Source organism: Mustelus asterias, chromosome 19, assembly GCF_964213995.1.
Source record: "Mustelus asterias chromosome 19, sMusAst1.hap1.1, whole genome shotgun sequence".
NCBI classification, from domain to species: domain Eukaryota; kingdom Metazoa; phylum Chordata; class Chondrichthyes; order Carcharhiniformes; family Triakidae; genus Mustelus; species Mustelus asterias.
This window is the reverse complement of record NC_135819.1, coordinates 48,672,495-48,696,338: the sequence shown is the minus strand read 5'-3', so window position 1 is coordinate 48,696,338 and position 23,844 is coordinate 48,672,495. Positions and strand designations below refer to the sequence as shown.

The following is a 23,844-nucleotide window of genomic DNA, read 5'->3' as shown; positions in this document are numbered from 1 at the left end:
CAAATAAACAGTTGGACTTCAACCTGGTGTTGTGGGACTTCTTACTGTGCCAGCACTGGCATCTCCACACTTTGTCTGTATCGCGTGCAAGAAACAATACTTTTCACTGTATCCCAATACATGCGACAATAATAAATCAAATCAAATGCTAACAGATTCTATCGCTTACACGAGCTTCAAGTCTTCCCATACTTTGGGGAAAATAGGGCAAGAGAACCACTCAACGATCACAGCCCAACTACTGTGATGTATATTATACATGCAAAGAAAAATGACTCCAATCACACAGGTGGAGAACCTGGGTCCCAGTTTTGTATTCTACCTACATTGGTTGCTATCAGCCACACTAACAAGTTGAAAGTGCTTTCAATGCTAACAAGCTATAAACCCACATGAAGAATTATTTTTTAAAAAGACAAATTGAACAGAATAGACCAGTCACAGCTAAGACACAACAAGCGTATTGACATCCTTTGTTTTATGGTCCTTCCTAAAGTGCGACTGACATGATTAATAACATGTACAAAATTACGGCCATGAAATTAAATTGATTAAAATAGTTACTTTATGGAATTACCTGTCCAAAACATGAGGCAACTTAACTTTGAAGCACAATTCAAGAGTTTGTATCTGCCACAAACAGACTGCAAAACACTTCCAGTTCTAAGTCATGCTTAAAATACTGCCTGACATATTGTGATTAGCTTACAATGATGAAAACAAGTCATTCTATGTACAGTTTGCAAACATTCTGATATACTCTGAAGATACGAAGATCATTTTAATCAAGTCTACAACACAGAAGACACATTGTGCCTGTTGCAGCTCAAAAACATCCAGAGCAATCTCACTGTCCAACTCTCCTCCTAAACCCTTTGATTCATTTCTAAGTTGCAAATACTGATCCATTTCTTTCTCTTTGAAGATGCAGTCATCTCTGTTTTAGCTGCTGTCTGAACTGAGCTTCCATAATCCAATCTGTTGCGCAAAGAAATGGCTTCTTTCCTCACCAATTTCCAATTGATAATCCACATTGCCAATTCTCCAATTTGAGGAAATAGCTTTTCCCGACCTCACTGTATGAAAACCATTCAGAATATCAAAACTTCTTATTCAATCTCCCCTTCTCTGTTCCAGTATCTTGCTCCTTCTCACACAAGTCTTTTTCATCTAGACTTCACTGAGATTGGGTTTGACGACAATAAAAGAACATGTATTCTATTGTTTCCAACTGCAAAACTTTGAAAAATGTGCAAAACCTAATAATGAACCATTCAGTTAGTAACTGAAAAGCTCTCCGCGACCATGAGCTATGAAACATTTTTATTTGAGTGCACATACCATGTATTTCATTTCTCCTATCAAAGTCATTTTCCTGGATGACTTGACTACTCTTCATTCACTTGGTCATTTACACAGCAAATGTACTTTAAATAAGTCTTAGTCCTGAAGCTAAACTGTTTCATTCCAGTGAAACTCGGCATTAAAAAAATGAAGCATCTGTCTTTGTGCACTGCAACATTTCCTACTTAGTTTTGGATTTGTACATTTAATTCATTGTATGAAGTGTGAAAATCTGCATAAATTAATCCCATTGGTTCATTTCAGAGAGCCAACATGAAAAGACATTAGACAGGAAATTATTTACCATTTTACGACAGAGGAAAAACGGTTATGAGTCTAAGAAGAACGCTTTCTCATTCCAAGTAACCATTGATATCTATCACGCTGTATATAAATAAAAACTGCAAAATACTGATGATGTGGAGATGTTGGCATTGGACTGAGGTGGGCACAGTAAGAAGTCTCACAACATCAGGTTAAAGTCCAACAGGTTTATTTGGAATCACAAGCTTTCGGAGTGCAGCTCCTTCCTCAGGTGAGTCACCCAGAGGATGGTGAACGTGTGGAATTCACTACCACAGAAAGTAGTTGAGGCCAAAATGTTATCTGATTTCAGGAAGAAATTAGATATAGCTCTTGGGGCTAAAGGGATCAAGGGATATAAGGGGCAGGGGGGTGGGAAAATCAGGATATTGAATTCCATGATCAGCCATGATCATAATGAATGGCGGCGGAGCAGGCTGGAAGGGCCAAACTTCTTGTTTCTATGTTAATTTAGTGTTTCTGTGTAAGAACAGGTAAAACTCTAGTTCAATACATGTTAACCAACGGTGTTTGCATGTATGATGTATCGGGGGGGGGGGGGGGTGGTTTCAGTTCAAACCGTCTGCATGCCTGCATTGGGCTGAGAGAGTTTATGATGTGAAAGGTAAACATGAGCGTGGTGAAAGAATAAGATGTTGCTTAGCAACCAGGGACCACTTTTAGAAAAATAGGCCTTTTGATTTTGTTTAATTGAATTCAAAGGAGTTTGAGCTTGGCGTTCAGAGAGTAGGTAACTCTCACTGCCCCGTTAGAAGCAGTAAAGCTATATAATGGAGTCATGGACAAGAAAGCAAGTTCCAGAAACTAAAGCACCGTTAGTTTCAGAAACTAGGTAATGAAAAGAGAGGCTTCCATGAAGATTGAACTCAAAAGAAAAACTAACCGGAATTTGAGCAGGACACTATTCACAAAGGTAGACAGACCTGAAAGGGCAGGTTGGGTGAAGTTGGCTGGAAAAAAAAACAGATATCTGAAGCAATCGTAAAGTTGGTGCCCTTATTCCAGTCTTTGGATCAATGGTATTCGGTTGCAGACTGAGTATCTGAGAGATTGTGAAAAATCTGAATACACTTGGCTATTCAAGAAAAAGGAATATCGAAAGGAGAGTTGGAAATCCTGGAGGTGGTTGCTTGCTGAAAACAGCCGAGGGAAAGCACTGCTTGTAAATTTCTAAAGCACGTCTTTTTGGGGGAGGGGAGTTTGGAACACTCATGTGGAAGGTGGAGTCCAGTGAGGTGATAACTCCAGTGAAAGTGTCTGGGGGGATTTTAGGAGAAATCCAGAGAAGATCAACTGGGTCCAGAGTGGAGTGTATCTAACCACAGTTAGCCTGCTGGGTTACAGGGACTTTGTGCTTACTGAGGACATTATAGCATAAGATATATTTTGTAACCTGTGTTATCCTTTAAATTTAGACACATTTGTGAAGCTAGTGAAGAAGTATTGTATTATAGTCAAGATTTTCATGTTTAATCATTTGTTTTGTCGTTAGAAGCGAATTGGTAGTCCTATAGCTCTGGTTATCCATGTGTAAAAGTTATGGCCGTTTGAGCAGGGGTTCCATCTAGGACCTTCTGTCCTGTAGCATCAACGAGGATCATAACACCCCTCAATAAATCATGGGAAAATAGGGTGGAATTTCTGCTTAGAATCTGATCCACCAAAGACTGGATTTTGGCCTGTCAAAAATTCAAAACTTGAGCATTATTTCCCAGATGGTCAGCTCCCTATGAGGTAATAACCTTAAATCCTGCATTGAGGATGATGATATAAGAGCATACACATGCAACAACAAAACAGTTCCTTCTGAAGAGTACTAATAGTAAGCTGTTACACAAATTTTAGCTGAAAAGGGGTATGCTGTGGAGGGATTGTCCACAGAGTCTCTGTGGGTGGAAGTTCGGAGTGGGAAGAGGTCGATCACTTTGCTGGGAGTTTCCTATAGGCCGCCCAATAGTAACAGGGGGGTGGAGGAGCAGATAGGGAAACAGATCCTGGAGAGATGCAATAATAGCAGAGTTGTTGTGATGGGAGACTTTAATTTCCCAAACATAGATTGGAATATCCCTAGGATAAGGGGATTGGATGGGGAGGAGTTCGTTAGGTGTGTTCAGGAGGGTTTCCCAACATAGCATGTGGACAAGCCGACAAGAGAAGAGGCTGTACTTGATCTGATACTGACCAAAGAACCTGGACAGGTGTCAGATCTCTCAGTGGGAGAGCATCTTGGAGATAGCGATAATAACTCTATCTCCTTTATGCTTGCATTGGAAAAAGAGAGGATCAGGCAAGCTAGGAAAGCGTTTATATGGAGTAAGGGGAAATATGAAGACATAAGGCAGCAAATTAGAGGAGTAAATTGGAAGGAGGTATTCTCGGGGAAATGTACTGAAGAGAGGTGGCAGTTTTTCAAGGAATGTCTGTCTAGAGTTCTACAGGACAACGTTCCGAGCAGACAGGAAGGAGTTGGTAGTTTAAAGGAACCGTGGTGCACGAAAGCTGTGCAGGACCTAGTCGAGAAGAAAAGGAAAGCGTACAAAAGGTTCAGAGAGCTTGGCGAAGATAGGGATCTAGATGAGTATACGGCTTGTAGGAAGGGACTAAAGAAGGAAATTAGGAGAGCCAGGAGGGGTCACGAGAAGGCCTTGGCAGGTCGGATTAAGGAAAACCCTAAGGCGTTCTATAAATATGTGAAGAGTAAAAGGATGAGACGTGAAGGAATAGGGCCTATAACAGGTGAAGGCGGGAAAGTCTGTATGGAACCAGTAGAAACGGCAGAGATGCTTAATGAGTATTTTGCCTCGGTTTTCACAGAGAAGGACCTGGGTGGATGTACTGTGGGCTTGCGGTGGACTGAAAAGATTGAGTAGGTGACTTTAAGAAAGAGGTTGTGCTGGAATCTTTGAATGGCATCAAGATAGAAAAGTCGCCGGGTCCGGATGGGATGTACCCCAGGTTACTGTGGGAGGCGAGGGAAGAGATTGCAGAGCCTCTGGCGATGATCTTTGTGTCGTCGATGGAGACAGGAGAGGTGCCGGAGGATTGCGGATGTGGTTCCTATTTTCAAGAAGGGGAATAGGGATAGCCCAGGAAATTACCGACCGGTGAGTCTAACCTCAGTAGTTGGTAAGCTGATGGAGAAGATCCTGAGGGACAAGATTTATGAGCATTTAGAGAGGTTTAGTATGCTCAAGAATATTCAGCATGGCTTTGTCAAAGGCAGATCGTGCCTTACGAGCCTGGTGGCGTTCTTCGAAAATGTGACTAAACACATTGACGAAGGGAAAGCGGTAGATGTGGTTTATATGGATTTTAGCAAGGCGTTCGATAAGGTCCCCCATGCAAGGCTTCTAGAAAAAGTGAGAGGGCATGGGATCCAAGGGGCTGCAGCCCTGTGGACCCAGAACTGGCTTGCCCAAAGGAGGCAGAGAGAGAGTATAGATGGGTCTTTTTCTAAATGGAGGTCGGTCACCAGTGGTGTGCCCCAGGGATCTGTTCTGAGACCCTTGCTGTTTGTCATTTTGATAAATGACCTGGATGAGGAAGTGGAGGGATGGGTTGGTAAGTTTGCCGACGACACGAAGGTTGGTGGGGTTGTGGATAGTCTGGAGGGATGTCAGAAGTTACAGAGGGACATAGATAGGATGCAAGACTGGGCGGAGAAGTGGCAGATGGACTTCAACCCAGATAAATGCGTAGTGGTCCATTTTGGCAGGTCAAATGGGATGAAGGAGTACAATATAAAGGGAAAGACTCTTAGTACGGTAGAGGATCAGAAGGACCTTGTGGTCCGGGTCCATAGGCCTCTAAAATCGGCCCCACAGGTGGAGGAGCTGGTTAAGAAAGCGTATGGTGTGCTGGCCTTTATCAATCGAGGGATTGAGTTTAGGAGTCCAGGGATAATGGTGCAGCTATATTAGACCCTCGTCAGACCCCACTTGGAGTACTGTGCTCAGTTCTGACCGCCTCATTACAGGAAGGATGTGGAAAAGATTGAAAGGGTGCAGAGGAGATTTACAAGGATGTTGCCTGGATTGAGTGGCATGCCTTATGAGGATAGGCTGAGGGAGCTCGTTCTTTTCTCCTTGGAGAGACGTAGGATGAGAGGAGACCTAATAGAGGTATATTACAAGATGTTGAGAGGCATAGATCGGGTAGACTCTCAGAGGCTTTTCCCCAGGGTGGAAATGGCTGCTACGAGAGGACACAGGTTTAAGGTGCTGGGGGGTAGGTACAGGGGAAATGTTAGGGGGAAGTTTTTCACACAGAGGGTGGTGGGCGAGTGGAATCGGCTGCCGTCAGTGGTGGTGGAGGCAAACTCAATAGGGTCTTTTAAGAGACTCCTGGATGAGTACATGGGACTTAATAGGATGGAGGGTTATCGGTAGGACTAGAAGGTAGGGATATGTTCGGCACAACTTGTGGGGCCGAAGGGCCTTTTTTGTGCTGTAGTTTTCTATGTTTCTATGAAATAATATTATGCACATTGGAGCATGCTCAAAATAATGCCGAGCCAATTTGCTGAATCCTGTGGTTGGTCTCTTAGGCTCTTCCTCCTAGTCCAGATTGACCCGACATGAATGATTTCCCACATTTACAGATTATGGAACACAGAGGAATTTGCAATATATTACAAAGTAAACTTCCCCATTCATAATGAGAGCACTATAACCAACTAACTGAACTTTCTCTTTAGAGAAACTGTGCTTTGTAGGCACAGAAACCTGGAAAAACCACAAACAAAATGGGATAAATGGTCCATTTTTGCTCTCATTTTCTTCCTATAAATCATCTGAATGCAGGACTGAATTTCTGCCGCTGTAAAGTTCTCAAACAAATATATTTTCCATTCAAACAGCTGCCTCGAAAATGATTCTCTTGACATCCTGAATAGTTGCTTTCAATTCCACTAATTGAAAATTAACTTGAATTCAAAGCATAAACTAATGTAGACTCGGCCAAAGATTAAAATATTGCGATAACTCACAGGACTCAATCAATTAAGTTCACCCATACCCACTGCATGGCTCTTCTAGAAAATAAAGTGTATGTCTCGAACAATCTCACGGGAGCAGACTGTTCAACTGCTGAAATTGCAGTGATTTCAAAGTGACAATGTGAATTTTCATACAGAAAACCAAACATATTTATCATGTTCCTTGTTGGAGTGTGTCAAATGAAGGCAAGGAGCTGGGACCTCCCAATTTCTGCACACAGGTTAATTTCCTGTCATCTCCAAGACTTGTTCAACAATTAAATTTATTAACTATTTTTCAGCAGTACAGAAAGGAGAAATTAATTTACCTGAATGCCATCAAGTAATTTGCTCATGCACCAAAAACTATCAGCTTCAATGTTTTGCAGCACTTCATCGGGCAAGCTGGAAACGTCAAAATTTTCCACCTCTCCTTCTGCAAATTGGTTAAAAAAAAAGTAAATCAGAACATAGCCCAAATTATAGATGGTACTGCAAACAGCGCAGCTGAACCTTTAACAATGCACTTGAAAATTAAAGCACTCACTTCAAGATAGAGTCCTTCAAAAATTATTCAACAATCACACACAGTTGATCAAAATTACTGAATTCAAGTGATACAGTTCAAGTGGTAAGAATGCAGAAAACCTGTGCAAAGGATGGCACAACGGCACAGTGGTTAGCACTGCTGTCTCACAGTGCCAGAGACCCGGGTTCAATTCCAGACTCGGGTGACTGTCTGTGTGGAGTCTGCACATTCTCCCCGTGTCTCCGTGGGCTTCCTCCAGGTGCTCCAGTTTCTTCCCACACTCCAAAGATGTGCAGGTTGATTGGCTGTGCTAAATTCATAGACTCCTCCAGTCCAGAAGGAGGCCATTTGGCCCATCGAGTCTGCACTGATCACAATACCACTCAGGCCCTATCCCCATAACCCCATGCATTTATCCGAGCTAGTTCCCTTCACAGTAAGGGGCAGTTTAAGCTGGCCAATCCATCTAACCTGCACATCTTTGGATTGTGGGAGGAAACCAGAGCACCCAGAAGAAACCCACGCAAACACGGGGAGAGTGCGCAAACTCCACACAGACAGTGACCCAAGCCAGGAATTGAACCTGGGTCCCTGATGCTGTGAGGCAGCAGTGCTAACCACTGTGCCACCGTGCCGCCCCTTAGTATCAGGGGGATTAGCAAGGTAAATACATGACGTTATGGGGCTAGGGACTGGGTGGGATTGTTGTCGGTACAGGCTCAATGGGTTGAATGGCCTTTTTCTGCACTGTCGGGATTCGATTCTAAGAAGATGGCTTCAAGAATCTTATGGCTGCTTAATCAACAGAAAGGATCGCAAAGTCTTTGGAGTAAGTGCCCCCATCCACAAGAACAATTGTAAAATTCAATTCCTGACCTGCACATAGAAATAGTTGAACACGTGATCAAAATATCACTTAGATGCATCTCCTAAATCTGCCCCAAACACATTGCTGACCACTGTGCTTGCATCTGTGCTAACTCTGATTAATCAAAGACAAGCTGAATAAGCATGTAAAATACAACTTTGCCTGCTGCAGAACTTTGACTTTCCTTTTACTAATTGGCTATTCATATATGTATTTTATTTCACATAACTTCAAATCTACATTACATCTACATTCACTTCAGGATTATGTATGTCCCCGTGCACTGATTCCCCAGAGAAACTGTAGCTGTCCTCAAATTTCTTCATAATTTTCTACACCTTAATAAGATCACCCCTCAACTGCCTAAACCTCAAGAGAATATAAGGAATATAAGCCCTGTTTCCTTAACAGTGACAAAGGTCAGCATCCTCATTCATAAGGGGAATACTCATTAACGAACCAACAACTTTTCCTTAAAAGAAATAAAGGTATTTTTGTCGACATAAGAACCTGGAATGTGGGCAAAACACAGCGACACATGGTGCACCTCCTCTGTTCCTACAAATCATCTAGAGCAGCAGAGTTCTCAAAAACAAATATATTTTCCTTTTGGCCAAGATCAAACGTCAGATCAAGCCCAAGATGGGGTGCAGTGTCTTTTCTTGTCAGTTTTGATCTTGTTTGTCTCTCTTGTGGGGACCATGAATTGGATTGGATTGGATTTTGAATTTGATTTTTGGAGCAAGCAAGGAATTGTTTTGAGTTTGCTCGGTCCACTCTGAGCATTGGCTTTGGAACTTTAAGGATGGAGTAAGGAATTTAAATACACATGTATATTTTCCATTAAAACAACTACTTCAGAAGTTATTCTCTTCACATCGTGAATAGCTACTTTCAATTTGAACTTATTAAAAATGAATTTGAACTTAAAGTATAAATTCACATGGACTGGGCTAAAGATCAAAATATTACTATAACTTACAGGATTCAATCAATTAAGTTTACTGATACCTACTGCAAGGCACTTCATTGCCTGCATGACACCCCAAGGTTGTTAAAGATACAATATAAACGCAAGTGTCTTTTTTTCATAATCTGCCATCATAATTTAACCCTCTAAGCCTTTGTATCAGCCCTACAAGGTCACAATGGGTGGGATTCTTGCTTCCAGCCATTCACACCAGCGGGAGAATGGAGATTTGGCTGAATGCCAAATTCTCCAGCTTCACTGGGAGCAGCAGGGCATAAACAGCCAGAGAATTCAGGCCTATATATCTTTCCTGAGGTACGATACCCAAAATTGAACCCAGTATTCTCGATGGAGTCTCAGCAAGTCTCTGCTCAACAAGAGCAGCATCACTTCCTTCCCTTTGTATTCAAACCTCCTTGAGATGAAGGCCAATATTCCATTAACCTTTTTGATTACTTTTTGTAGCTGTATACTAGTTTTTGAGTGAGTGATTACACCCCGTAACTTGGCTCCGCCAAAGTTCCCAGTCACTCACTATTAAAAAAACGATTGGATTTGCCTCAGATCCAATATTGATGACCTCACATCCCCACATTTAACACCATCTTTCTTGGTCTTGTACACTCAGTCTATCTATGCCGTTTTTAAACACCCGACTTCCACCTATACAAGATACCATGTCTCCTTGTTTACCAGTTTACTCCATTCCTCGTGCAAATAATTAAAATAAGCATGTGTGCTCATACAATTTTGGAGAACACATCCCACCAATATTTTCTATCTTTACTCTGTCTCCTACATTTCTCCACTGCTTGCAATCCATGTCACAAAGTCATCCCCGATTAAATGCTTTTTCATTGCTGCTAGTCTCCGACATCTTTTGAAGGCCCAACGAACAAGTGCCACCAGCCGAGTGACCTCCTCAAAAAATTCAACTAGACTTGCCAGATATGACCTAACCTGGACAAATCACATTGATTCTCTTTGATCAGCTCATCCTAGTCCAAAAGCTCAATTAGTCTGTCTCTGATAAAATCCCAATAACTTCCCCACAACTCATCTTAAACTGATAGGTTTGTGGTCACTTGGTTCCTCCTCTCGTCTGATGTAAATCAACGACATTACCACCTTTTTAACTCAAGAACCTGCAGCGAAGCTTTGTATTTGACCTTTTAAAGAAGCATATCATCTAAAACCATCCAAACGGCCTAAAAGATCTGGGTGAACACCTTATTAGAAACTAAATTAAGATCTATAACTATAAATTTGGTACAAGACAAATCAAATGCTGATTGGAACCTGGTAATTCCTGAGCTGCTGGAATGATAGGAATGCAATCACCGACACCCAGAACGATTTTGCATCATATCTTTCAGAAGAGAGCAAGAGATCAAACACACTCAAAACCTCATCACCAACAGGCACTTCCTGAACGTATGCAAATATATAAACAGCACTGTAAATTGAACAATATATTAACATGCAAAAGTGATGTATTTTTAAACTTACTGAAGCACTTACCATCTGGATCACACTATTTTAGGTCTACTATCAATCTTGTGACAGCATTTATATTGGTAATGTACAGTAGGTTTCTTCAAATTATCAGCCTACATATTTGGTAAGTACAACATCCCAAGCTCCTCCAAAGGAGCAGAAACAAAATTTGAGACAGGAAGCATCAGGGCTTTGACAAAGAGATAGGTTTTAAGGACTATCTTAAAGGGGAATTTACAGAGAGAAAGCGAGGGAGACAGAGGGTATTCTAGAGCTGAGGACCTCAGCAGCTGAAGGCACAACCATCAATTGGAGGGATAAAGCTATGGAAGAGACTTGAAAACATGGAGGATGTTTTTTTTAAAAATCAAGGCTTCCCTCAACCTGGAGTCAACACAGGTCAACAAGTGCAGGGGTGATGGATGTATGAGACTTGGTGAGAATTAAGATTCAGGCGGAAAAGTTCTGTACAAGGTTAAATTCAGCGAGGACAGAGGAGAGGAGGCTCGAACAGATAAATCTGGAGTTAATAAAGGCAAGCATGAGGGCTTCAGCATCAAATGAGCAATGTCAGGTGAGGTTACAGCATTCAATTTTGGAGCTGTTAGCAATTGCAAAAATGTTAGAGTCAAACAGGACACCAAAGATGTTAGCAGTCTCATTTACCTTAGACATTACTAGAGTGACAGATAGAGTCAGAGTTTGCTTCTGGCTTCCCAATATTTAGTTGGGGAAAATGTCTGCTCATCCAATACTGGAAAGTAGACAAACGGCTCAGAGAAAAGGCAAGTTTATCTGGATGGAATGCATCCTAGGCTGTTTGGGAACGCAAGGGTAGAAACTGTGGAGGTGTTGGCCACAATTTTCCAATCCTCCTAGATACTGATGTGGAACCAAAGGACTGAATGATTTCAAATATTACCCCAATCTTCACAAATATCATACCAATGTTTGAAAAAATGGGTGAATAAATCTATCAAAGGCTGGTCAGATTAATGTCAATGGTAAATATAATATATGAGAGAACATTATAATTACTTGGACAAACAGAGATTAGTACAGAAGAGTCAGAATGGATTTATTAAGGACAAATCATCTTGGTTGAGTTTTTTCATGTGGGCAAACGCGTATAGATTTCCAAAAGGCATTTGATAAGGTACGACATATTAGACTATATATATATATATAGCAAAATTGAACCCTATGGAATGGGCAGTAGCAGCATGGAAATTGATGACCGGATACAAGAAAGTGTTATGATTGGCTATTTTTCAGACTGGAGAGAGGTGTACAGTGGGGATCTTCGTGGTTGGTATGAAGACCATTGCTGTATTTAACATATATTAGACTTTGGCCAAAGGGCACAATTTTGAACTTTGCAGATGGCATAGAGTTTTTACGTGTAGTAACAGTGAAGGAGACAGTAACGGATTTCAAGAGAACATAGATTTGCTGATGGTGCAGGTGAATACACAGCAAATAAAGTTGAATGCAAAAAAGTATGAGGTAATACATTTTTGTAGCAAGAACAAGAGATGACAATATAAACCAAACGATAGATGTTTTTAGAAGGGGTGCAGAAATGAGTAGACCGAGGCTTACACAAATCTTTGAAAATGGTAAATAGGTTAACACAAAGCAGTCAATAAAATATGCATGAAAATTTGGGTTTTGTCAATCGAGGCAAAGAATACAAAACAAAAACAACATTGGATTGTTCTCCCTGAAGCAGGGAAAGATGAAGAGATTTAATGAAGACTTTTCAAGTCTGAAGGATTTAGACATGGTAAACACAGAGTAATTGTATCTAATGGTAGAAGGGTTGATAACCAGAGGGCACAGATTTAAGATGATTGGCAAAAGAAAGAGATGGCATGAAGAAAATCTTACTAACTCAACAAGTGGTTGGGGTTTGGAATTCACTGCTTCACCTTCAATTTTTTGTGAGGTACTTCTCAGTTTTACAGATTGTTGGATTACTCGAGCTTTTTTCCCCTCTACGGAAGAAGAATTTTCGAATGCAGAGATAATGCAAGGTTGAATCTTGTCTTGCCACCACTTCCGCACCCCTACGCCTCGGGCATGTTCCTATGTGTCACCGTTCAATCTGATCATGTCTGATCATGCCTGAATTCTATTTTCCTGCCTGATCCTTTGATTCTATTGGGGTCCAAAAATCTATCAATCTCAGCTTTAAATATATTAAATGCCTGAGCATTCAATGCCCTCTTCGGTAAAGAATGCCAACGATTCACAGTGAATCCCTAATTGCCTTTCAGAAGCTGGTGGTGAGCTGCCTTCTTGAATTGGTGCAGACTATGTGGTCCGGGAGTTTGATCCAGAGATACTTAAGGAATGACAATATAGTTCCAAGCTCCCCCATCCTGGAAACCATTCCAGTGAATCTCCTCTGCACCCTCTCAAGGACCTGCGAGTGACCCATAGTGAATCCTCAGTGAATAAATTTCTCCTAATCTTAGTCCTAAATATGTTAACATCTGGAATATGAGCAGGAGTCGGCCACTCGACCTCTTCAGCCTGCTCTGCCCTTCAATAAGGTCATGGCTGATCTGATTGGAGCCTTAAATCCACTTTCCTGCCTGCCCTCCATAACCTTGGAATCCCTTTTCAATCAAAAATCTGTTTAATTGGCTGACCCCTTATTCTGAGATTGCAATCCTTTAGTTCTAGGCTCTCCAGCCAGGGGAAACATCTACCCTGTTAAGCCCTCTCAGAATTGTAATTGTTTCAAAGAGGTCACCTCTCATGCTTCTAAACTACAGCGAGTTTTAGGTACACTCTATTCAATTTCTCATCTGAGGAATCAATCTAGTGAGTTTTTAAACTCTTATTTACTTTTCTCTGTGTACCTTGGTATAAAGGGTCAAATATGAGTGTGAGGCCAGTGTGTTGTTCCCAGTGTAGGATGTGGGAGGCACCTGGCCTCCCGGACATCCACATCTGCGAGGGATGTGTCAAGCTGCGGTTCCTGAGGGACCGTGTTAAGGAGCTGGAACTGCAGCTCGAGGATCTTAGGATGTTAAGGGAGAATGAGGAGGTGATAGACAAGAGCTCTCATCAGGTGGTCACACCAGGGCCACGGGTGGAGGCCAAGTAGGTGACGGCCAGGAAGGGTGAAGCTCGGGTGATTGAGAGCACCCTGGTGGATGTGCCCTACACAAAAAGTACTCCTGCCTGAGTACTGCTGGGGGGGGGAGGGACAGCCCGCCTGGGGGAAGCAGCAGTGGCCGTGTCTCCGGAGTGGAGTCCGGCCCTGTAATTCAGAGGGCGAAGGAAAAGAGGAGGAAGACAGTGTTAATCGGGGACTCGACAATACCCCAGGTTACTGTGGGAGGCGAGAGAAGAGATTGCAGAGCCTTTGTGCCGTCGATGGAGACGGGAGAGGTGCCGGAAGATTGGAGGATTGTGGATGTGGTTCCTATTTTCAAGAAGGGGAATAGGGATAGCCCAGGAAATTACCGACCGGTGAGTCTAACCTCAGTGGTTGGTAAGCTGATGGAGAAGATCCTGAGGGACAAGATTTATGAGCATTTAGAGAGGTTTAGTATGCTCAAGAATATTCAGCATGGCTTTGTCAAAGGCAGATCGTGCCTTATGAGCCTGGTGGAGTTCTTCGAAAATGTGACTAAACACATTGACGAAGGGAAGGCGGTAGATGTGGTTTATATGGATTTTAGCAAGGCGTTCGATAAGGTCCCCCATGCAAGGCTTCTAGAAAAAGTGAGAGGGCATAGGATCCAAGGGGCTGCTGCCCTGTGGACCCAGAACTGGCTTGCCCAAAGGAGGCAGAGAGAGAGTATAGATGGGTCTTTTTCTAAATGGAGGTCGGTCACCAGCGGTGTACCCCAAGGATCTGTTCTGGGGCCTTTGCTGTTTGTCATTTTGATAAATGACCTGGATGAGGAAGTGGAGGGATGGGTTGGTAAGTTTGCCGACGACACGAAGGTTGGTGGGGTTGTGGATAGTCTGGAGGGATGTCAGAAGTTACAGAGGGACATAGATAGGATGCAAGACTGGGCGGAGAAGTGGCAGATGGACTTCAACCCAGATAAATGCGTAATGGTCCATTTTGGCAGGTCAAATGGGATGAAGGAGTACAATATAAAGGGAAAATCTCTTAGTACTGTAGAGGATCAGAAGGACCTTGGGGTCCGGGTCCATAGGACTCTAAAATCGGCCCCGCAGGTGGAGGAGGTGGTTAAGAAGGCGTATGGTGTGCTGGCCTTTATCAATCGGGGGATTGAGTTTAGGAGTCCGGGGGTAATGATGCAGCTATATAAGACCCTCGTCAGACCCCACTTGGAGTACTGTGCTCAGTTCTGGTCGCCTCATTACAGGAAGGATGTGGAAAAGATTGAAAGGGTGCAGAGGAGATTTACAAGGATGTTGCCTGGATTGAGTGGCATGCCTTATGAGGACAGGTTGAGGGAGCTCAGTCTTTTCTCCTTGGAGAGACGTAGGATGAGAGGAGACCTAATAGAGGTATATTATAAGATGTTGAGAGGCATAGGTCGGGTGGACTCTCAGAGGCTTTTTCCCAGGGTGGAAATGGCTGCTACGAGAGGACACAGGTTTTAGGTGCTGGGGGGTAGGTACAGGGGAAATGTTAGGGGGAAATTTTTCACACAGAGGGTGGTGGGCGAGTGGAATCGGCTGCCGTCAGTGGTGGTGGAGGCAAACTCAATAGGGTCTTTTAAGAGACTCCTGGATGAGTCCATGGGACTTAATAGGATGGAGGGTTATAGGTAGGACTAGAAGGTAGGGGTATGTTCGGCACAACTTGTGGGGCCAAAGGGCCTGTTTTGTGCTGTAGTTTTTCTATGTTCTAACCTCTGTCGCACTCAACGGCAAGTATATCCTTCCATAGACGTGGAGACCAAAACTTTACATTGTATTTCAGATACAGTCTCACCAAAGTCCCATGTAATTGTACCAAGAGTTACTTCCAGTTCTCTTCCAACATTTGTCATAAAGGCAATTGTTTGCTGTAACCACATTAACTTTATTTCATTCAAATCTCTCTGAACAGCAAAATGTAATAATTTTTTTTAAGTGGTGAGAAACTGTTTGCTTATTCTTCCGACCAAAGCAAGGAACTTCAAATTTCCTTGCATTGTACCCCATCTGCTACCTTTTGCCCACTTAACATACCATGAATTAATAGAAAATAAATCAGTATGTGGGCATCGCTGCCTTGGCCAGCATTTACTGCCCATCCTTCTAATTGCCTTTGAGAAGCTGGTGGTGAGCTGCCTTCTTGAATTGGTGCAGACCATGTGGTCTGGGACTTTGCTCCAGAGATACTTAAGGAATGGCAATATATTTCCAAGATTTCCCCATCCCGGAAACTATTCGAGTGAATCTCTTCTGCACCCTCTCAAGGACCCTCACCCTCTAAAGAACTGGACATCGTCTCCTTGTGGCCTAACCAGAGCTTCATAACTACCTGCATTTGTGCTCAAACCCTCTACTTCTGAAGCCCGAGATCCCCCATATGCTTTTCTAATTAGGTTTGGCACATGCATGCTCAGGTCCCTCTGTCCTGCATACTCTAATTCTGTACCAATAAGCCTACATTTCCTCCACTTGTCCTTTCTGTCAAAACACATTACCTTACGCTTCACTGCGTTCAGTTCCATCTGCTGCGTGTCTTCTCATGTATGTCCATCCTTTGCAATGGCTTCTCTTTCTGTTTCCACACCATTACCTTTGGTGTCCACTAAGGACTGATCCTTGGCTCCCTCCAATTTCTCATCTATATGCTGTCCCTTGGCAACATCGTATGAAAGCACTGCATTCGTTTCCACATGCACGCTGATCGCACGCAACAGCTCTGCCTCACCATCACCTTCCTCAATTCCTTCACTGTTATTATATTATTAGGCTGCTCATCCAACATTCTATATGGGATGAGCAGAAACTTATTCCAGTTAAGTATTGGGAAGAGTCGAGCCTCAATTTTCGATTCCCCTCCAAACTCTGTTCCATAACTACTGACTCCACCCCTCCCCCAACGATAGTCTGACTTTGAGCCAGTTTGTTCACAGTTTTGATGTCATGTTTGACCCGTCGGTAATCCAATTTTGCTTCCAAATTTCACCCCTCTTTCACCTTCACATGGTCCATCTCCGACACTTCCTTTCCTTTTCTTCATCTGTCTCCATTTCCAGTGATGGACTGACCATCAATATTCATTACCAGTCCACCGACTCCCACAGCTACCTCATATTCCTGTCGTCACAGAGACTGCCTATTTCCACCTCCCTGGCACTGAACCTTGGATAACACAATTGCCCACCACTGTCCAGTCTGAAAACAAATACCACAACTTGATGCATTCTGTCCTGAAGGTAATTTTTTTTAAAAATCAAAGCCGACATTGACTCTCCTAATGGGTTGTTAATTGGTTTTCTACTCTGCACCTACAAAACAAACAGTGATGAACAATAACAAAATATTCGGACAGCGAAAAAAAACTACTGGCTTTAAGAACCTTACTTAATGTTTCAGGTGCTTAATTCATGCAGAATGAATTCTTGTGCATTGTCCTTCAAGGTATGGGGGAATCTTAAAACTAAGTAATTTGAACCAATGCGTCAAAATCATCACCATGAGGTTCTGAGAGCTCCCTGCTTCTTCCTTGAGCAGAAGCCCGAACAAACCCTATCCACACCACCACCTTCCTCCATCTGACTGAACTTGTTCTGTCACTCAACATTTTCTCCTTTACTTGTCTCACTTCCTGCGCATAAAGGTGTGGCCGTGGGGACCTGCCTGGGCACCAGTTATGCCCATCTTTTTGTGGGTTCTGTGGAACACTCCATTTTCCTGTCATACTCTGGCCTGTCTTTTTCCGTTGCTGCCTCATGCACTCATCTGGACCTGAAACTTTTTTATCGATTTTGCTTCCAAATTTCACCCCTCTTTCACCTTCACATGTCCATCTCCAACACTTCCTTTCCTTTTCTTCATCTCTCTGTCTCCATTTCCAGTGATGGACTGACCAATATTCATTACAAGCCCACTGACTCCCACAGCTACCTCGTCTTAAGCTCCTCACACTTTGCTTCCTGTAAGAATTCCATCCCATTCTCCACCTCGATCACATCTGTTCTGATGATGTCACCTTTGAAAATGGTTATTCTGACATCCCTACACTGCAGAAGGCGGCCATTCAGCTGATCGAGCCTGCACTTACAATCCCACCCAGACCCTATCTCCCTAACACCATGTATTTACCCTGCAAATCCCCCTGACATGAAGGCGCAATTTAACAGAGCCAATCCACCTAACCTGCACACCTCTGGACTGTGGGAGGAAACTGGAGCACCCGGAGGAAACCTTCGCTGACATGGAGAGAATGTGCAAACTCCACACAGGCAGTCAGCAGAGGCTGGAATTGGACCCGTGTCCCTGGCGCTGTGAGGCAGCAGTGCTAACCACTGTGCCACCATGCCTGCCCTTGTCCTTAACGGAGGCTCTCCCCACCCTTCAACAGGGTTCGACACATTTTCTGCCCCTCTGCCCTCATCCCTTCCCCTCCCTCCAAGAAGCATGACATGGTCCCTCTTTGTCCTCACTTTCCACCCCACCATCCTCTGCATTCAAAAGATCATTCTCCACCATTCCCATCAACTCCAGCATGATGTCACCACGAAACACATCTTCCCGTCAGACTCCCGTCAACATTCCACAGGGACTACTCCCTCCATGACACTCTGGTCCACTGCTCCATCATGCCAAAACTCATTCTTCTCTTCCCATTCACCTTCCCTTGCAATTGCAGAAGGTGCAACACCTCCCTCTATATTTGCTGCTCCCAATGCAGTCTCCTCTACAATGGGGAGACTAAACGCAGACCGGGAGACCGCTTTGTGGAACATCTTCGCTCAGTCAGCAAGCATGACTCCAACTTGCCTGTTGCTTGCCATTTTAATTCAGAATCTTGCTCTCACGCCCACATGTACATATGGCATACCACAAAGCTTCAGTGAAACCACACTGGAGGAGCAGCACCTCATCTTCCGATTAGGCACGTTATAGCCCTCAGGACTCAACATGGAGTTCAGCAACTTTAGACTGCGACCTGTCTCCTCCACCTTAACTATTTTTTATATCCCAAACATTGTCCGTTCCGATGAAAAAAACCCTCCCTCGCCCACTGGGTCATCGGTCACTTGTTCTTAGGTTTTGCTACATCTTTGTTGCAATCCCTTCCAGCTCCCACTAATCGGTGTTCCATTCCCTCTAATACAGCACATAATCCAACATTTTTCCCTCTTTAAATCTGAAGAGTCGTCACCTGGGCTCAAAACATTAACTGCTTTCCTGCCCTACCTGCTGAAATTTTCCAGCATTGTTTGTTTCAGATTCCAGCATCCACAGTATTTTGCTTTCATCTCAAAATAACTTCTTAGTTTAAGCTTTTAGATGACGATTATAAACAAATTCACATCCTGTGTGGACCATGCATCATCAGAAAACATTAAATATTAAATAAATGGACCTAACTCCTGAGCACAGGAACGCCGACGGTGCAAGCACAATCTGAGTGATTAAGGGTCTCTCGCAGCAGGAAGAATCACAGCTGCGGCAGAAAGGTTTCACTACATGATCCAACACCAATCCAAATGATCTTTCTGAAATGTTGATTTTACTTTCTCCACTCCATTTAACTGTTAGGCAACTGCTGTTAAAGACTGTTGTTCCCTGCCTTGATTTGTACTGTGTGCCTAATGGGTCTGTGGAAGGGTCACAGTGTCACTGACAACATTCTCACTGAATAAAATTCTCCAAGTGGACGCACTGCTTCTAACCATGGCATTGAACGACATACCAGTAATTACTTAACGATCACAGTTCTATCAACTGCAAAGCGTTCTGCACAAGACTGAGCTGTATGTCTGATGTTCCATCTCATTTTAAATGAGAATTGCTTCCAGTTCTTGCAATGATTGCATTCAATATTGAAAAGTACAGGCAAGATAAAGTTAGACCTGGTTATAAAAAGATGAGCTGCATAAAATCCATTCTAACCATGGTAACCGAGCTTTTGGTCACTTTCATCAGCCTGTTCTCTCTTTGGCACTGCTCCCACTCACCTCTTGCTGTTGCTGCTCCCAGCTCAAAGAAAGGCTGTCCCGCCCAAGCACACAAAACCTTATCCAGTCCCAAGTCCTCTTTTTCTCTCATGCCCAAGCTCCAATTACCCAAATTCCATTCCGTCATCCCTCCCTCTTTCCTCCCACCCAGAGTCCCAGTCTTCCAGTGCCCAGTTATCTTTGTGCCCTGTTCCAAACAAGTCCAGTCCATACACTCATAGCTCTCCCCTTTGTTCCTCTCTCATCTCTACAGCCTTTCCAGGTGCTGGTTACTAATGGTTTGTGGAGATATTATGGCATAAATTTAGCTCATCCCAAGATGATCAAAGCGTAGAGACAGATATTCCATGCCACCCTGCTTCACATCAGGGAAGGTGGTTATTCTAGTTACTTGGCAAAAGTTGTATCATAAACAAACACTGATTCATCCAACAACATGGCAGGAATTGTAAAAATATCTAACAGCAGAAATTAAAGTACGCATAAATCAAATACAGTCTTCGCTTTTGTAGCTTGCGTATTTGCATAACAGCATTAAACCCATGTAAGAATATTCTACAATTCTATTCTATAGTCCGAAAGACGTGCTGGTTAGGGTGCATTAGCCACGCTAAATTCTACCTCAGTGTACCCGAACAAGCGCCGAAGTGTGGTGACTAGGGGATTTTCACAGTAACATCATTGCAGTTGTTAGAGTCCATGTCCATGTTTAATGGACTTTAATGCAAGCCAGCTTGTGACACTAATAAATAAAATCAAAACTTAGAAATTGGATTATTTCTCATAAAACTTAATTTTCCTCTTTTCACCAGGTCTTATTCCACGCAGTTGGCTTATCCTCCAAACTGTAGATCAATCCCTTCTTTTTCCCCGTCAAGTATGTATGAAAAAAGCTACAGCAGGAACACTACTTTGGACATATTGAATAAGATTTCCCCCTCCATGCAAAAGCTAAAACAGGAAGAACAGCAATGTATCCACCTACAGATGAAAAAAAATAGAAAACTGAACAATTAATCGCATCATTTGTCAATATCATTAATTAATTTATTTGCCACAAGTAAGGCTTACATTAATACTGCAATGAAATTACTGAAATTCCCCTAGTTGCCACAGTCCGATGCCTGTTCGGGTCAATACAACTCACCAGCACATCTTTCAGGATATGGGAGGAAACCTACGCAGATACGGGGAGAATGTGCAAACTCCATCCAGACAGTGACCCAAGCCGGGAATTGAACCCCGGTCCTGGCGCTGTGAGGCAGCAGTGCTAACCACTGTGCCGCCAATATCCATAATAATTCTGAATCACTACAATTATAAAAGCTTACTGCTTCAATTTCAACTTTTTTTTCCCCTGAAGAAACTACACAGTAATGTTGTTTTTGGTCTGAGATTGACTTTGGCTGAATCATGGCACAAATACTGAATTGGTAGAATGCCTTGTGATTAAACATTTCTCAACACTTAATTTTCTTTCTAGCCAGTACAACTTGGTGAAATTCTTATCCTCTGTTCGGACAGCTTCAGAACATGCACATCAAATTGCCTATGGTCTTGACACTTTTCAACAACAGTAACCTTATACTTCATTCTTCTTGGCATACAACATGAAAAGGATGACAATTCAACATTTCCACGCTGGCAACAACTTACTGAATCAAAAGTATCCGATAGTAATATAAAACCCTGCAAACACAGCAACCATTATACAATATTTTGCAGTGCTTGATAATAAATGCATCTTAAACAGTCCATTTGCTCAAAAAAAAAGGCATACAATCGCCTCAATTGTATCCATCAATTAAATGCCCAATTCTCACATCAAGGATTTTGAAAATATTTTCCCCTCAGAATGCTTTTTACTTTGGGCTTCAAAATATTCAACTATTCAAATGCAAAGTGATACAACGTGATCCATGTTATGATTTATTTACTTAGTTATAAAGTCTGACTGTTAGATTAGTTTCTATGTTGCCTCTCTGTACTTGGAAGAAATTATCTCCCTGGGGTGCTCGCTATATAATGACAAGTGCTGCCACTAATTACCCATCACATCTCATCAGTAAAGCCTATATAATTACTAAAATTATCATGCTGACCTCATATGCAACTGCTGAACGGCATTACAATTACCTAAAACCGTAATACTGTCTAATGCCTTTGGCATTGGATGTAAAACAGTGCAACAAAAATCTCTTCGCCCAAGTCGATGCGCGTACTCTGGAACTGGACCTCATTTCATTTTACTTTCTATTTTCAGATGATTATCTCCAGGAGACAATGGGAAAGCAGGACGGGAATTGAACAAACATTTTTTATTTACTCAACGTGCACAAATATATTAATTACTCTTGTGGTTCCCAGAGTGGGTTACATGCATCCCTGGGGGTACAGCAGATGCCTCAAGGGGATACGGAGCAGAAATTGTTTCATGGCAGATTTTGTTTGAATAGTTTCAGGGGTGTGAAACATTTTTTTCAATTTCCCCCTCCCCTACTCTGCAGGCTTGGGGTCCAAACTGTGGGCTGCTCCAGCAGAGCGCTCCAGCAGAGCGCTCCAGCAGAGGACAAGGCTGAACATACAGTCCCACAGAAGCACAATCGTCTTCAGTGAGAGTGGGAGTTGAGATTAATGAGTTAATGCTGGAATTGTGCTGCAATACAACACATGCTTTAAGTTGGCAATCAAGAACAGTTGTCCTCGGTTGGGGCTTTGTAACAAAAGAAAAAGGTGTTCGCACTAGGTGCTGGGGGTAATTGGAAGAGTCTGTGCCTTTACTTGGCAGGCTTGGAAACAAATCTGTTTTAAGGTACAGCTGGCTTCAAACTCATTCTTTTCTCCATGTGGAAGATTCAATTTAACAGAGGAACAGCAAGCGTGGTAGAGAGGGAACCTTTTTTATTCTTTTATGGGACATGGACGGCACCAGCTGGGTCAGCATGTATTGTCCATCCCCGATTGCCCTTGAGGGGGCAGTTAAGAGTCAACCACATTGTGGGATCTGGAGTCGCATGTTGGCGAGATCATGTAAGAGTAACAGATTTCCTTCCCTAAAGAACATTAATGAACCAGATAGGTTTTTACAACAATTGACAATGGCTTCATCATTCGATTTTTATTTCAGACTTTTATTCAGTTTAAATTTCACCATCTGCTGTGGTGGGATCCAAAGCTGGGTCCCCAGAGCAATGCCTGGGTCACTGGATTAAGAGTCCAGTGACCATACCACTAGGCCAGTGTTCCAGTGGAGGACTAAGAAAATGATTCAAAAACTCTGAAGCTTCCTATGAAGCACAGCAACACTGGCATGGAAGGAATTTGCTACCAATCATTCAAAATGATGGAAACGTCAATCAAGTTGCATCCCGCTTCAAGTCCAAATGCCTTCAAGGTGAAACAAAGAGGCAGCAGAGAAGGAAGAAAAGGAAGCCCACCCTGCAGTCTGGATCGGAGTGCATCATGGGATATTCTGTCCGTGCCCAAAGATCCACAGGGTGAGAATCAGCCTGTTCAATCAAATAAAGATCCATGGCAGAAACTTGCCACCCTGAGTAGGTGTCATCCTTGAATTGAGGGACAGCCAACAAAAAAAATTAAACTGCCTGAAGGAATATGCAAAAAGGTGCTATATCTGAATAAGGACACAGTCTTATAAATTTGGAACCACTGAATTATGCCATAGTAAGAAAATAGGAGTGGGAACTTGCTGGTTCTTTTGAACAAAGAAGTCATATGCAAACACCAAAACAATTACTTGGCTTTTGCTGTAATATTTTGGAATACCAGTGTATGAACCTTGGACAGGTTTTTGTTGGTATTTTCACACAAGAAGAAATTCCAGATGAGTATGTTAAGTTTTCACACACTTGTATCCTAAGGTACAAGTTGAGGATCTTTATTCATTGAACTACCAGATATGAAAGCATTAAGATCACTTGACATAACCCAGTGGTTCCCAAACTTTTTTCACTGGGCCGCACTTTCGGAATAAAAATTTGCTCGCGCCACACCGAATTTTTTATTGATAAGAAATACATTCAAAAACAAAAAAAAGCAACTCCTAGCAGTGCTTGATTCATAACATAGAACACTTTATAGTATGATCATGGGACATCCAGAAAGTATAAAACAATGCTTGTTTAAACCATGTTTAAATGTTTCTTTGATTGTCCTTGAATCTTCCCGCCACACTTGCCATCCTCTCTCGCCGCA

At 42.7% G+C, this 23,844-nt stretch overlaps 1 protein-coding gene across 10 annotated transcripts in view; it reads right to left on the bottom strand.

Annotated features, from left to right (window-relative positions):
- The window catches only part of tbc1d22a (TBC1 domain family, member 22a), a 395,279-nt gene that overhangs the window by 219,464 nt on the left and 151,971 nt on the right, over positions 1–23,844 (bottom strand). For all 10 annotated transcript variants that reach the window (XM_078235533.1, XM_078235530.1, XM_078235534.1 and 7 more), the window contains one exon: positions 6,973–7,079. In XM_078235533.1, the coding sequence (XP_078091659.1) occupies positions 6,973–7,079 (107 nt within the window). The remainder of the gene's footprint in view (positions 1–6,972; positions 7,080–23,844) is intronic.